The sequence below is a fragment of the Pempheris klunzingeri genome, chromosome 4, assembly GCF_042242105.1.
Source record: "Pempheris klunzingeri isolate RE-2024b chromosome 4, fPemKlu1.hap1, whole genome shotgun sequence".
In the NCBI taxonomy this organism is placed as follows: domain Eukaryota; kingdom Metazoa; phylum Chordata; class Actinopteri; order Acropomatiformes; family Pempheridae; genus Pempheris; species Pempheris klunzingeri.
The window spans coordinates 26,389,352-26,406,339 of NC_092015.1; the positions used below are offsets into that span (position 1 = coordinate 26,389,352).

At 41.5% G+C, this 16,988-nt stretch overlaps 2 protein-coding genes across 4 annotated transcripts in view; both read right to left on the reverse strand.

Annotated features, from left to right (window-relative positions):
- acsl3a (acyl-CoA synthetase long chain family member 3a) overlaps positions 1 to 7,708 on the reverse strand; it is a 29,573-nt gene extending 21,865 nt beyond the window's left edge. For 2 of the 3 annotated variants that reach the window (XM_070829458.1, XM_070829455.1), the window contains exons 1-2: positions 7,031 to 7,551; positions 4,460 to 4,637 (exon numbers count right to left, since the gene is read on the reverse strand). In XM_070829458.1, coding sequence (XP_070685559.1) covers positions 4,460 to 4,637; positions 7,031 to 7,405 — 553 coding nt within the window. In that variant the 5' untranslated portion in view covers positions 7,406 to 7,551. Of the gene's footprint in view, positions 1 to 4,459; positions 4,638 to 7,030; positions 7,552 to 7,672 lie in introns of those variants that run through there. The other variant, XM_070829456.1, reaches the window with a different exon arrangement.
- The window catches only part of scg2a (secretogranin II a), a 183,421-nt gene that overhangs the window by 69,160 nt on the left and 97,273 nt on the right, over positions 1 to 16,988 (reverse strand). The gene's annotated exons all lie outside the window — the stretch shown is intronic.

Below are 16,988 nucleotides of genomic sequence, written 5' to 3' on the forward strand. Positions count from 1 at the left end.
TCCATGTTCTACAGTGTAAAATGACTGTTATTGTAATTGTAAATTATTGTTATTGTTATTGAGGCAGCTTTGAAGAGAGAGAGAAAGAACAGCTTCAGTTCCCTGTCAGAGAGGACTGTCTGATGCAATGTATACTGGTGAAAATATTCTAAATATAGCATACACTTTAACTACTGTTTTAGGGCGATAGGATACTTTTTTCTGCTGCCCCCGTCCATAGCAGTACATTGCTTAGCGGCTGTGCTGGAAGTTCTACCTGTTTCTCCAAACTGCTATCTGCTGTAGATAATACACTGACTATGGACAAGTGCCTCAAACAACCCCACATAAAGTTTGAAGGCTTGAAGATGCTGTCTGTAAGTTGACTGGCTGAGCATAAGGAGACAAAGAATATATTAAAAATATTATGAGATGGTTTGTTGAGGCTGATGCTGCAGACTCTATCTAAGGTATGTGTTGAAGCCGTATTTTGTGGTGATGCTGGAAACATATTGTGCTGAACTCATCCCACTAATGTAGAGGGGGTGATTTTTCAGAATAATTAATCACTTGTGTTTCTTTAACTTGGTTTAGGGACAAGTATATGTGTGTGTGTGGGTTTGTGTGTGTTTAGAGTCATCACATAGATGTGTGAATATGGACAATGTACGTGCGCTCTGTCTACACCGCTCAGTTGTTCCATTTTGGCCCCTCTCACACTGATGACATCACGAGGCACCTCAAGAGGCCTCAGCACAGCGTCTGAGCAAATGGGACACAAGCTCTCACTGCCTGAAAGCTCTTTTGGGGATATAAACAGTATTGGTATGTGAGGGGTGTGTGTTCTGTCTGATGGAGCTCCGGTATGTGTGCTTGCATGCATGCGTCCACATGGGAGCATCTGGGGCTGTTAGAACTGGAGGGGTGGAGTTTGATATGTTTTAATAAAATCAAATACCGACTGGTCAATGTCTTCCACATCTCGTGTAGTGGTTGTGATACAGTTTGATTATTGTGTTTGTTTGAGAAGACAACAGCTCACTTTATTCTCATATCATTTTGATCACATCTTACAGATGAGATGGATTGTGGACACCTGAACTTTACACCCTTTATATGTGAGCAATATCAAGAACAATTGCAAGAGGTGAATAATTAAACATATGCATAGACACACATATACATATATACACAATTTCAAGGTAACAATTGAAGGTGTTGCATATACACCAAACACACTGAAATAGAAAAGTGTTTTACAAAAGTATATTATAATAATAATGAATAGTAAAATATAAGTGTAAAAGTATACAGCATTTTGTAAAAGTACGTTTTACGGCAAGATTTAAAGATGCAGCAGCCTAAAACATGAGAAACAGCTCCAGGCCAGAAGTACACAGGAGTATGTAGGGTTCAGGTGTTCAAAAACAGGCCTCCAGTGCACTTTTGGTAGGTACAGCCAGCAGTTTCATTTTATAGTTTTTGTAACTCATGAAACAGATGTTGATACGGCTTTTAAAATCTACAAATCTGAAGCATGCTAACAGTGTAGAACCTGCTTGTGTCCAGCTGCTGATGACCCAACTAACATCAGCCTGGTGTTTGACTTTGTCTGCACACGACTACGACTGATATTGCTGATCTGATCACATAATTACTGCAAAGCAAATATACAGTAAAAAGTGTGTGTGTGTGTGTGTGTGGGTGGTTTTTAAAAAGTCATAGCACCAGAAGCAAACTGGCTTCAGGTCAATGCTCAGATCTGGAAAAAAACCCCAGAAAAAACAGAGGAAGAGCAAAAGAGTGAGAGGGGGAGAGAAGGTGAGAAAGGTGACAGGAAGAAACAACAGCAGAGAGAGAGAGAGAGAGAGGGAGAGGGAGAGAGAGAGAGGTAGAAAAACACAGAGTAACTCAGTCTATAACTGCGCGTCCCTGCACACAGGGGGACACACAGACACAGGGGTTTATGGGACACGGCTTAGTGACATCACACTCTTGCATCATGGAGGTCCAATACTTCCTGCTCTAATACTGTGTGTGTGTGTGTGTGTGTGTGTGGACGAGGGCCATGACACCTCAAACCGTGAGATCTAAACACTAGATTGGGCCCCAGCTTGACACACACATACATATTTCATTCGGCTGTGTATTAACTTGCATCACTCTGCAGTTTTCACTTCAAAAAACGGATTCCCGAAAGGGACTCCCATGAGTCAAATTTCTTTGACTCCTCAAAGGAATATGTGATCTTCCAACTGAAGTTACAACATAGCAAGTACCCCCCCCCCCCCCCCCCCCCCCCCCCACACACACACACACACAATACAGGCGTGAATTTACATAGTAAATGAAATGTATGTTATGGAAAAAATCTCTCCATCTTCAGAAAGATATTTTGATTCTGTTTTGATGCTTTGATCTGGATCAAGTGGGTCAAACATGTGAAGCCCTCACAGCCACATTTTGTGGAGATATTTTATGGATGAAATGTAATTACTCTTAATATTATTATTATTATTATTATTATTATTATTATTATTATTATAGCAAACTTCATTGATTTTTATTTGACTTTAGTTCTCCCCCCAAAATACCTTTTATAGTGCTATAGTGTGCACACTGTACCTCCCAAAATCTCTAAAAGGTTCTTATATAATAATAACTTATGGATGGTAGAGAAAATATAATTGCTTCTGTCCCAATATATGTTGTATAGACTACTATCCAAAATAAAGAATAAAAAAAAACAGCATCATGTGGAGAATGTGTGCTGAGTGACTGCTGCACGCTATATCTTTTTTATTTGACTCACATATACAACATAAGTGTATAGAACTCACAGATGATGAAAACATTTGCCTACAAAGAGCCAATAAACAGTAACTATACAATGCACACACACACACACACACACACACACACATGGACCCAAATACACACAAACACAGTGCAGTGTTTGAGTTCACTGGGGGCCTTTGGCTGACTCCTTGATGCCTCTGTCAACATCAGATGCTCACGTAGACTCTCTCACCCCTCTTCTGACGCCATCACCACTCACTTCTCTCCCTCTCCTCCCCTCCGTCTCTTCCTCTGTCCCTCTTCCCAACTTTTAATTCCTCTCTACCCCCAACAGAATGTGTTATCCACTACCCCCATCCCCAACCCTCCACCACCCCCGGGCTTTCCACTGTCCCAGTGTTTGTGTTTGCAAGGGAGAAAGATGCTTTATGAAGATGCTTTGTTGGCTGACAGTTTAATGGGGCATAAACTAAAGAACACGGAGTAAATGGGTCCTTCAAGGACAATCAGAGAGATTTAATGAGCTTTAAGTGCTGCTGTGGATGCTCAAAGTAAAGAAAGTACTCTTTGGTAGAGTAGTAAATTAAACCTAGATGAAGTAGAAGTGTAAATTAAACAAGGGATCCTTTTGCACAGAAGGCTGCTGCCACTGTTCTTTTAATGCCACAATTAACTGAATAACATTCATCCCTGTGCTGATGTTAAATGATTCATCTGAACCTGTTCAATTAAAGAGACCAAAAACTATTTGGGGCTGACAGCTGCAGCATTTCACACTTGATGCGTGAGATAAATGATGGCTTCTTTGATACAAGCTGAGAGAACCATTTCCCACTACAAAAGAAGCATTTGTTAAGAGTACAACCAGCGTATGAAAGGCAGCATGTGGCTGAACGTGTGTAAAATAAAATGCACTGTTAGTGTTGAAAAAATGATGGAGACAAAACGGAGTGAAGGAGGAGAAATGGGACACTTATGTAAGAGCAAAGCAGAAGGGACAAATTGACCTTCTTCTGTCTCAGCTGGGCCCTGCCTTCGTGTTACAAGTTGTACACTGCAACCGCTAACATGTGCACTTACACACACACACACACACACACACACACACACACAAACAGAAATGGCTATAAATCAGTCTGATTCACACACATTTGGAGGACGCTCAGTGGGAAAGACCGAACCGAAGAGGACACAGAGTCCAGCCTACACTGAAAGCACTGCCTCAGCGTTCTCACTGTTCCACTGCAGGTTCCCATCCTTCTCAAAAATGCTCTTTAAAACTATTAGAAGTCACAAGCATTTGTTTATATAGGAACAAATTAAAAATATAATGATAATATTATAGTTCAATTGGTCTACTAGGAAAGGTTGCATGTGCGTTATCAAGGTAGTGCTTGAAGTGAATGTGAACGATAACTGTCTTAATTAAACAGTAGAAAAACTAGAGCTGAAACTATTAACTGGTTAATCTATTAGTCTATCAACTGATTTTTTTGATAATCAACAATCGTTTAAGTCATTTGTCAAGCAGGAAATGCTTAATTTTTTATTTACATCATATCTCTGATGCTTCTACCAGCAGTGTTTGTGATAAACACGTAGTTCATGAGGTGTTAACGTTGTTGTGCTCGCTGCTCTGTGTCTTTCTGTGTGCACTCGTACTCAGACATGTTGGACTTACGTGGGAAGTTGTACATGAAGCAGGCCTGTGCAGCAATGATCCACTCAGCTCGAGTCTCACAGAAGATGGCGATGGTGTTTTTCGGCCGCTGCCCCAGCGATGTCAGACCGCTGCCCAGCTGGGACGCTGCCGTGTGGACCTCCTCATAGGACAGCCAGAGGTACTCACCCAGGACCACCTGTGGGGGGGAGAGAGGGAAGATGGGGGGTCAGTGATGAGGACCAGAGGAAATACAAAAGGATGAACGCTCCGAGTATTCCAAAGACTTACAATTAAAAGCCCAGCACCTAGTGTTCATTAACTGCCACACTGGGTTCTTTTATTAAAACCACGTAGAGGATGTACTGACGCCATTACTGTAACCAAAGAGCAATTGAGGATTTGTCCTTTTATTGTTTGTTGGTGGGTTTGTTCCACCACAGGATCACAGCACGGCTAGTTGTATCCCACAGTCACATGTTTGGCCTGTTCCATATTAAAAAGTAGCAGGAGAGGGAGCAACAGTTCACTGCTGGCAAACAGAACTACTTCCGCCTCTGCTGTCATTCTCATGCTGTAGCATCTCACGGTCATCGTCTGCATGAGAGGAGGATAAGCACAGGCGTCTGGATTTACTCTTCAGCACTGAAACACTGAGGATGACACACAGCAGAGGGAGACAAGCACACACACTGTGGGAGCTCGCTGTGTGTATTGGTGAGGTTATACTGGCTCCTAATGGCTAATAACTGGTAGTGCACAGACAGGCACACAGTAATGCTGACTATACAGTGCTGTTTTTCACGTGTTGGATAGAAATAACTAGGAGCTAATGGTTAAGACATGTTCTGTTGCAGCAATAAGTGTTTCAACAGTGAGGTTTAAATGGATTAGAAGAATCAGGCTGTTGAGATTAGTGGGGTAATTCAGAGGTAATGTAACCGCATGTCAAAGTTGGCCAACTCCAGATTGTGCAGGCGCTGTGTGTACTCCAAAACATGCAGATAGCACTGTTTCAAAGTCTTCTGCTTGACTTTAGTTTAGACTGAATGCCAACTGCTGATTGAAGTTGTCTCTTCCTAGCTTTTACTTCTTCTTCAACATTTGTAAAGTCAAGGGAATTTAGGCTGACTCGAGGAATAACAAGCTGTCAGCTGAAAGAGAAACTATGTTTGGAACCATTTTATTTAAACTGCTCCAAGAGGTTTTTCTAGACAGTGGGTTACAGAGGAACACTTGCAGGCTGAGAGATTGAAGCTTGCCCTTCCCCCTCGTTAAAATAAGGAATGCTAACAATTTAAACAATTCTATTTTGATTTGCAAGGCTGGCATGGAGAGAAAAAAGCCTCCAAACAACATGGCGAATGTGTGGTGAAGAAAAAACAATTCAAAAGATGAGATCAAGCACTTTCTATCTATTCTGTCTTTTTCCATTCATCCCAACATCATTTAAAAGACAACAATCTTTTTATACTAGAGTATAAATCTGACACCTATTAAAGGAGAAGTCTGGCAATATTCTACATTTTTCTTATTATGAACAAATCCCATAGAGAAAAAGTCCTACTACCGTTAACAAGCCCAATATATCTCCTTGCGCAGTGCCATAGAGCTCTATAGTTAAACTATTAAAAACACATCACTGAGCCCGTGGGTGACATGTTCCTTTTTTATGATAAACATAGGTGTTGCACCAAAAAAATCCCCAACAACTGCACTTTTTACTGCAGTTTGTGTAACTTCTGCTAAGAACCACAGTGACCTACTGTTTTTGGAAATTATTCGGCCTCTTTTAAAGACAAAGCTTTATGTTTGTAAGCTGTTATTAATTAAAGCACATGTCTTCAGTAGGAACAAACAGCTAACAAATTAGCTATGCTACATGTACTATATTTGGGAGATGGTGAGTGCACATTGTAAACAGCACAAAATCGAATGAATGAAAAAATAATCCTTACAAATACATTTTGGACTGGGCATCATTTCATGTTGCTTATTTGATTTCGTGCACAGTTATGTGTGGAAATCAATTACACTCTCATACCTATGAGTACAAAAGGTTTTGGAATGGGTCCTGTAGATCACCATAGCTGATAGCTGTGAAACTGCAGCTGCAATGGCTGGAATGAATCTCTTGGGGCAAATGTGCAAAGCACGTCCAGGAAAAGTGCTTGTTTTACTCAGGCTCAGATTCTTATTCTGAGTGTGTGGAAAGGATCCCTACAGAGACAGACCAGTAAGTATCAGAAAGTCACTTTACCTTGCAGACCGTGTGGATCTGTCTACCACTGCCCCAGTCACTAAGTTTGTTTGTGTTATTGTGTTACACACAAATATAGTACTATGCAATCCATTTGGACAAATAGGGACCAGACTTAAAAATACCAAAGATATCCTTTAACTGGCTTCTAGCTGGAGCGTCATATTTAAACAAACAAACAGATATGTCAGACTATTCCTTTAAAGTGCCTCTGATGTTATGTTTAAGGCCCCCCTTTTCCTCTCCACTTATCTCTATCGTGTTTTTTCCCTTGCTGCATTCTATTACTATGTTTCTACTTCTATAACTACACGTTGTGCATCACTCTTTACCTTCTTGAACACCTTTCCATTGATCTGTCGCTCATCCTCCTCACTGATCACCTCCCTCGTCCCCAGACAGTCCCTGTGTGGGAACCTCACAGCTGCATACTCGAACATCTTATCCAGGGTGTCCATTCCTGGGTGCAGCGACGTCACCAACCTCTTGGCGGCTTTCACTGCTCTGTAGGGTCCCTCCGGGCGCCCCAGCACCGAGCGGGCCTTCGCTCTCTTTGCTCGCTCCGCCTCAGAGCCGTAGAAGCCCCCGTCAGGTCTGGAGACCCAGCTGAGGATGCAGGAGGGCAGGATGGTGACAGCGGTGTAGATCCATACCATGAGGTGGAAAAGGAGCAGCAACATGGGGTTCAGATCCTCTTTCAGCTTCATCTCGGTGAAGCTTTAAAGACGTTGGAGAGTGTGGAAGTGTGTTGCTGTCAGTCCCTCTTTTCTTCTGTCCCCTTCCCTTTCTTCCGTCTTTATTTTAAAGAGCTTGACTCATGCTCCCTGGCAATGAAAAGCTCTCAGGTCCACTCTACTCCTGGAAAATACATTAAAATTAACCGGGTATTAGAGCAACAACTGACATTCAACAGTTTCAAAATGAGACTACGCCTGTACTCATTCAGAAACTGAAACGAGTCACATGTTCTCTACACACACCTTAAAAAGCAGAAGAGAAATTTTGTTATTGGCAAAACGTGGTGTGTGTTTCAAATGTTCCTTCTCCTTCCTGCAGTCCCTGTATCCACAGTGAGGAAAACAGCACAAGGAACTGTCAGTGTCATTCACTGTTGGTGTCTCAGAGACAAAGTAAAAACAGAGAGAAAGAAAGGAAGCAGCAGGAAGGATGAGGTACAAAACAAACAAGAAGAGACAGTTCAAGAGAAAGTGAAAAAGCAGGAAAAGAAGATGTATGAGGTTTGCGCAAGAGCATAAGTGAGAGTGTGTGACAGCGTACGAGTCAGCAGAAAGGACGGCCGAGAGAGAAGCAGATAAACATGAGCTGTAGGTCGAGTGTGTCCACTGGCCACACTGTGCACATTAAACTCCATGATGTAAGATTTAGAGAAATTGTTGTGGGTTTTTGCTCGGTTGCACAGCCACACATCTTGTGTTTGTACTTTGTGACCGTCTATTTTCAAATTCATCCCTCATCTTAGTTTCAATTGTAACTGTTCGACTGTGTATTTACTGGATCAATATTGGATCAATACCGGATCAATACTGGATCTTTACAGACTGTAACACAGAGTTTTGCTGGCAGAGTTTGGGAGCTGAACAGAGATCAGTGTGAAGGTTACCTCATCTCCACGGCTGACAGGTTTCCTCTTAGCATTAGTTCTCTCTACTTTAGCCAGTGCATGCCAACACTAGGATCAATAAGGCAACAGTGCGATGTGCATTAACAGTGTGTTATCAGTAAGGCCGAGTGGTTTCTCCAGCAGATGGAGTTTGTTAACTGAAGCATCTCCATGAAGTCTGAGTAAAAAAGATCTGCTGATGGATAGACTGCGAGGTGCAGTTGAAAGCTGTGGAATAAGTCAGCAAGGTTACGGATCTGACAAGAGAGTCAATGACGACATTCAACACATGACGGTTTTCCATACTTCTCTGCTACAGGCACATTTTAGTTAGTTCCAAAGCTAGTATAGAGGTCTGTGTTCATAGTGTGACACCTGATGTGCATGGTGATTAAGCACAACTACAAAAGTGCTTCTATTACAACTGAGAAAGCTCAACTCAACTACAGCTGATCCCAGGGGCTCAACAGCAATGGTTGCAAGGTTGCCACTGGCAACTGTTTCGAGAAATTTACAGTCATTTCTTGGCCTTTGGTTGCCATCGTTGGCAACCACTTTTTAACACAGGTTATAGAGACAGCAACAGCACACAAAATAATTAATATTTGTTGCATCTGTGATACCTAACTATTACTGTTTGTTTACAGACTGGGGGCGAAGTATCCCAGCATTTTGGAGCTGAGTGGAAAATTATACTGTACAGCGTGTATAACATACACATGTGCAAATATAAGGTGACTAAAAATGGCAACTATATTTTCAGTTTCAGCAAACAAAAGCTGATTCACTTTTAAAAGTGCTGAGTTGAGCCCTGGCTGAACCTCTTATATCACAACCCTTAGTTGATATTCCAAGATTTCTGGGTAATAACGTTCTTAAACTGCCACCAGTGTGAGAGATATGCATACTGATATTTCTTTTCAGTCCATCAACAGTCTTTCCGCTGTCAAAATGGTGTGAGCCTGCATGCACACACACACCCTGAACAACGCTCTATTCTGACAGCAGCAATTCATTATTCATATGAGGGAGAAGCTCACATTGCTCCCTTGAAGCACCACATCCGTCCCCTCCCAGGACTGGCACACACTACTTGTCTCCCAAATACTCTCATCCCTCAAGTGTCCCTCCGAGACTCATAAATAAAACAAAGATTGTACCAGCAGCACTCCAGACTACCATCTGTTCCCCATGGGATTCTCCACAGTGCTGTTGTTCAGCTCGGTGTCCTGTTACCCAGCCTGGACGCCTTGCTTCATCACAGGACGCTTCATCACGCTACAGTTTGCCAAAACTGCACCCTGGTGGAACAGAGGCTTGTACCCCATCGCCTGCTACCATCCACTGTTTGCTTTTTGGTTTCACTGTCTCCTTCAATTCCTTTTATTTTTTTTACAGAAAGTAAAGGTCGATGGAATAGAGGCCACAGAGGAGGAATGTGGTCAGCTCGGGTAAACAAACTGTTAGACTGGAGGAAAAGAATCAACTGTGCATAGAGCTGCTGGCAGACTTCAGCTTCTTCCTGTGCTGTTTAGTGCAGACAATGAACTGAAGTGTTAGGTCGGCTGTAAAAAATGATTAGGCTGCAACAGGCTTCATTTTAATTTCCATAATCTTTAGCAACTATAAAACCTCAGCCGAAACACTTTCACTTTAACAGAGTGACACTGTATTTATATAATAAATATATATAACAGCTCATCTACAAAGGTTTCTCTTTTTCATTTTCCTCACATCTGCCACCAAGGATAATTATTTTTCTTCAGCCCGTGAATGTTTCCAGCTACTGTAACCAAAACTTTCTGCTGACATAACCACATTACCCCAGAGGGATCATCATCCTCTAACTAAAAGTTACAAAATCTTGACTTTTTCATCATTTCAGGATATTATTTCCTGCAACTACATTCAGTAAACAGAATATTAACCAGCAGTATTGAGACTGAATGTGAAGGCTTTGAGATGTTGAAGACTAGATGTTAAATGATAACTTCAGTATTTTTAAACCTGGCCACACTTTTTTACATATTTCAACTTGTAGGTATAAAATGTTAGGTCCAGTAGATCACCTCATCTGGCGGTGGCTTTGCTATTGTTATTCTGTGACTTTGGTGTTTTATTAAAGAGGCAGCAGTGGACCAGCAACTCCTGTGTTCAGTGAGATAAAATGACTGTTTTGTCAATGGAGTCTGGTGGCTCTAACGGCAATAACAATCCATAATTTGCATAACGTTATCACACACTTTGAATAACAGTCTGAGCCTCTTGGTGGAGAAAACAAGCAATTTTAGTGGACATACTTTGATCGGATGGAGTTAACACCATTGCAGCACATCTCTCTCTTGAGGAGATCTACTGGACCAATTCCAAACCTTTTTGTACTTACCAGTCATCTCAAACACAAAACGTGCAAGGACAGGGCCCAGGTTCAAAAATACTGGTTTTATCCTTTAAAGAGGTATTCTGGCACTATTGCATTTGGAGAGAGATTGAAAAAAGGTAAAAATCAAAGCAGCAGAGGATGAAATATCCTGAAGTGTGGAAATGCTGCAACCTAGATTTTCCATAATGCAAGTCTGTAAAGCCGTTTGACACTCCCTCACTGGTAAACACCTATGCACTTTCAAACTCCTGTTGATTAATTCTCTGTTAATCATTCAACTCATCATTTCTACACTGATGTGATGCAACAGTGGGGAGTGCTATTGTGTGCAGTGCCAGGTGCCACTAGTCACATGGCACTCAGGCAGTGAGCTAGGGTGCAGTCACAGAGGTGAGGAGGCTGTATATGGCTGGAATTGGGAGAGGCTTTGGCATTTAAGCATAAATAAAGATGGAGACCCACCTGTAACTAAACTGCTTTAGCACTGACATGCATCTGTGTGACCATAATCACCTGTATTTTCGTTCTTGTATCTTTTGGCTGTTTGCTTGCAGCACTGGTTAGTCGTTCATGGTTTAGACAAGCAGGCTGCACCTGGGGCTTTCCAAAAGCCTCAACCACACACGACATGATTAACAAGCCCAGCTTCTCTCTCTCTGTAAAAGGTCAAGACCCCAATTTGCACCATAGCAATACACAAGCACGCTTGACTCTAATCCCTTACCTTTAACAGCGAGGAACGTGTAGCTGCAAGACGAAGACTAGTAGCTGCTCAATGGGTGATTTTATGCAACAAGCAGGCACTCTGCAGGCAGCCTCTCACTGGATTAATTGATTAATATTGTGACATGGTTTGTGTAGTGGTGGGGTGAGCAGAGCGTGTGTGTGTGTGTGTATTGCTTCCTCAGGAGATTATGTGAATGGGGTCTTTTGTGTGCTGACGTCATCGTGCTTTCACCCACTCAGCTCAGCAGGCAGGCTGAAGTCTTGCAGAAAGTTCAACATGGCCATTGTGGTGAGACGACGCACCACCACACGACTCGGTCCCAAGGGTCAGACTGCGCATGTGTGTGTGTGTCTGCGTGAGTGAAACAGAAAGAAGAGATGTATGTGGTGTTTGTGTTTGTGCATGTGTGTGGGTGTGTGGGGGTGCAGGACAGATTTCCACACATTGAATGTGTTTCCCAATTCAGTTAGTGACATAATCAAAATCTTGCAAAACAGCAGAAGAGTTTTAAGTATGCTTTCATTGAGAATGAAAGCACAAAACACAATTGGCCGGATTATGTGGATCAGACTGCAGATTTTCTCTCTTTGTGTGCTCATGGTGACATAAACTACTGGCAGACATGCCAGACACCAATCTATTCCTTTCTCTACTGTGAGCTTTCTAAAACGTTTTGACTTTGATGAATGATTATTTAAACAATAGATAAACCAATAAAAAGCATGTGATTCTGTTTGAAGGGGTAGTTCATATTTTTGGTGTGAAGTTGTACGAGCTACTTATCCAGAGTCCGTGTTATTGCCTACAGTAGATGGCGGTCAGCACGACCCCAGTTTGGAGGAGCAGGCAGGAGTCCCCGCACAGATGCTAAGCAATGTACTACTGTGGACGGGGCTGCGGGAAGAAGTATCTTAGCCACATAAAGAAAGATCCACCTAAAAAACATCAGTTTAAGTGTATGCAATATTTAGAATATTGCCACTTTTTTACACAACCCTTTGCAGTGGGAAACTGGAGCCGTTACATTGCTTTCTTCAAAGCCACCAGACCCTATTGACAAAAATAGTGATTTTACCTCCTAGAACAACAGAGTTGCTGGTTTAGTTGCTGTGACTTGGGTGTTTCAATATGTTAGTTCAGATCCGAACTAACGATTTGAAACACCAAAGTCACACAATAACACAAATAGACTAACTGATGGAGGCAGCAGTAGACCAACAACTCCTGTATTCTACATGGTAGAACTACTGTTTTTGTCTTTGGAGTCTGGTGGGTTGGAAGAGAGCAAAGATGGATATAATATCTTCAGTCCCCAAGCGGAAAGGGCTGTATGAAGACAAGGTGTGATGTTAAAAATATTCTAAATATAACATACAAGTGCTTTTTTATGTGCTTAAAATACACACATACATCTGTCAGGATTCCTACCTCCTTCTACAACTGAAGGCATGCAGACTGCCATCTATTGTAGTTAATACACTGACTATAGAAAAGTACTCATACAAACCAACTTCAAAAAAGTCTTTACTATCCCTTTAATGGAAGTTTCAGTATCGCTGGTGAAATAAGTAAATGAAAACCAAGAAGGCTTTGACTCACTCAGCAGACTCCGCAGCTCGTGAATCTATTTACCTAAGATGTGTTTTATAACACAATAATAGTGCAGACTTGTGTCCTCCAAACATGGCGACCAGAGAAAAAGCCTGTGTGTGTCTGTGTGTGCTTTCTAATCACATCGGACCATCCCTGCAAGACAATAGCATCTCTGTCTGTAGGTACAGGACCACTCTAATTGACCTGCATCAGTTGATAACGGTTGCCACAGGCCAGTGAGTAAATAGACGGTAAAAGTCAAGTGGCAAGCTGCTTGAGGCTGTAAACATTAGAGTGAGGACTGCTGAGATTGAGATTTCCAGCTCTGGCCTTTGATTAAAACACATGCTTTATAAAATGTGTACAAAAAGTGTGCTGATGTTTATAAAAGCTCACTTCCAGTGAGAAGCCTGCACCAGCTAGTGAGCATGGGCACATGCATGACACTTAATACTGAACTAAAACTTAATGATGACAATAAAAGAGTTTGTGTGTCATTACAATCACAGTGGTCACAGCAATGAGCAACAGACCTCAAGCTGCAACATCCTGAGTGCACTGTCAAGCCCTCCGCTGTGTTAACATTACTTCCAGTTTTGAATTTCAAAATAAAATATTTCAAACTGCATCCTTTTTGAAAACTGCAAAATTGAATTTCATCAATAATTAAATTTCGTCCAAAAACCAATTAAGCCTGGGCGTACAGATACAGGTCACATCCAAACAAACAGCAAAGTTATCATTTTACACCCAGTGTCATTTGAACAGCATATTCATCCACAGAGCTCAGCTCAGCTGAGGGTATAAAATATGAATTAGTCACTCTCCATCTCTTTATTCTCACTCTGTTCAGTTGATAACATTAAAACAGCGACAGTAGTCTCGCAATAATGAAACACTTTCTCAAAATATATCGCAAGTCATTATTTGGAGAAAGTTCCTCGTTATAATTACACTCAGATCTCTTTTTTTCTTCACATTAATCTTCCACACAATGGACGAAATAAAAGTCTTAATTTGTAGAAGAATAAAGTTACTTCCGTACACGTCTCTGTCTATCTTAGTCACCTTGACGCAACTGCAGCATCCCGCACATCTGGGTGTTAACTCCGCATCTCCGTGCGGGACCCGGGCGGCGGAGACACGTACCTGTGAGCGGCACTTGGTCCCGCTGTTGACGGTCAGCAGCTCTGGGGGAGAACTCATCCACCGGCTCTCATCACAGCACTCTGCAGTCTGAGCCCGGAAGTGACACGCGCGTCGTGAGGATGGATGGAGGGTCGGGAGGTGGGGGGGGGTGGATGGGTGCGCAGTCTCTGCGTTATGATTGGTCTCGTCGAGGTGGCGCGTGCTAGGGGCCGGACCACATGGAAGGAGGGCTCGAGGTGACTGCATGGGTTACTGAGTGTCAGAGAGAAGTGGTGCACACACACGCGCACACACACACACACACACACACGCACACACACACAGCAAATGAATGGACTGAAATAAAAATAAAAACTAGATTTAGAAAAAAGTGGAAAACTACCATAAATGATATTGTACTGGGCTGGTCCAACACTAATTGAATAAAATAGAACATAAATAATAATAATAATGATAGTAATAGGCCTAAAACAGTAAAATAAAATGTCAGTTTGGTCAAATGTGTTAACACAACCACCCTGAGGAGGCGTTGGTGCCTCTGGTTACTGAGACTGGGATGTCTACAATACAAACACAGCAAAGTGTCTGAACATCTTTAATCTACCCCTGACCAATACCTCTGTATTATAATAAAAAACACTAAAGCTGAAACAAAGAAAAAATAAACAATTGAACTGAAACCAGAAATGAAATAAAGACAAAACTGTAATGACTGTGGTCCAGAGTCACCTCCACAGTGTTTAGGGTCAGTAATATCAGAGCAATGACACCTGTGCTTACCTGGGTGGAATAAGGTTGACTGGACTGGGCCCACATTTACTGCAGCACAGCAGTAACAGCACAGTTTTGTGCACCCATTTCTTGGTCTAAATCTAAGCATGAGGGGAGATGAGGGGGGAGTGGGGTTGGGGTTCACCATGACCAGGACGAGGGACAAACATATCACAACCACACTACCTTGGGAAAACACATCCAATTCTAAGTATGATGGAAACAGTTTCCCAGTGTGAATTGTCCACTTTGACCCACATAGTGCTTTGACCCAGCCAGAAACACACACATGCATGCACAGTTGGGATACCCAACTGTCAAAACACACGCTCTGTTTTAATGAAGATGTCCACGACACTAAGGGCATTGGATGTTGATTTGTACTTTACACACACTGAAATGTGACTTTTTATTTTTTTCCTCTACTTCTGCTGATTGCTGCTGTTATTGTTATAGACGTAAGATAGATACGAAGCTATCAGAGTGTGCCACTGGCAGTCTGGTGACTCATATCACCAGACTGTGGTATATGATCAGAGACAGGAAGAAAAGCAGAGGGCAGGTTCACCCACAGACTCATCACTGGGAAAATGAGATGGTGAAATGAGGCTTGCTGCCCACTGTCTCCACTTCCTCACCACTGAGAGGTTCAGACGTAGTTTATATTTTTTGGTAAGAAATATAATGGTCCTGAACTCATTGAAACAGTCTGCCATTTATCTAAAGACTATACAGCAAAGCTTTCAAGGAGCAGCTAAAAAGGTTATTGAGGACAGATCTGCAAAATCAACAGAACAGGTTTCCTTTGATCCTTTTGAAATATGGATGTGCAGATGAACTGGGGTAATTATTTCAGCCCAATAGCTCTCCATGTAATGGCTGATGTTATTTTAGGAGGAGCAGGCATCAATTAGTGGAGATTCCAGTAAACAAATACAAAAAAACAAACAGAAAAAAATGGTTGTAATGATAATACTCCTTAATTCACCCCACTGTTAGTTGGTGGTTCATTTATCATTTAATGATCAGTCTCTTGTCAGTTTTAACCACAAAGCACCAAGTCGGATGACTCAAGCAGATTACTTCAGATTCAGAATTTGAACACCATCTGTCTGTTGTATGATTGCAGGATATATTTTAATATTTATAACAGTAAACAATACAAATATTTGATGTAAAAATTGTTCTTTTAATGAAAACAGTCCTGTCATCTGTAATGCTCTTTCATACACAGATGTCTTTAGCCTACAGGCTGTGTGAAAATCTGTTCTCGCAGAGATCTGTGGTGCTGTTCATTAAAGCTTCGTTATTGTGAATAACTTCTCTGATATGGTCTGTATCATTATTTCAAGCACACTGCCTCAGCCCCTCTTACCATCTGGTTCTTTGCTTTTATGGGATTCTACATCCATTTATTGTCTGACATCCTTGAAGAGATGGTCTCTAGGCAACTTTTAGCCACGTTGGATAATAGCATATTATCCAATATTTGGTTTCCAATCTGGCCTTCAGCAGAGATAAGGGACTCCAGTGAAATTTCTGTCAAATAAGATGGGCCTTGTACCTTGATATTCAGTATTAGCCTATATATGATATGATATCACTGCTGTTTTCCTGATGTTCTTCTAAACAACTGCTCCTCAAGCAAACAATTTCTCAAACTTAACTGTATCAGTCGTTCTAAAGTGAAAGGTGTTCTGGCCAATAACTGTATATCATCAGTCAGGATTATTGAATGGAAATGAACAGTTCTATCAATAGTGATAGTTAAGACACGTGTATATAAACTTTCAAGACATTGTGTTACATGTTTTTCTCCTTTTAATAGTTAGTTAGTTTTTTAGTTTGCAAGTAATTTAAAATTCATCGTTTTTAAAGGGCATAATCAACTAATCTATTAAGGTTCCCATTAAAATCCTAAACATTTTATGTATGTATTGATATGAATGTATTAGGACAAACAAACAAATGAACAAATACCATTTGCAGTGATTCGATTTAATCAATGCAAACTGTGTTGTCTTTTTGGAACTCATTAATAATATG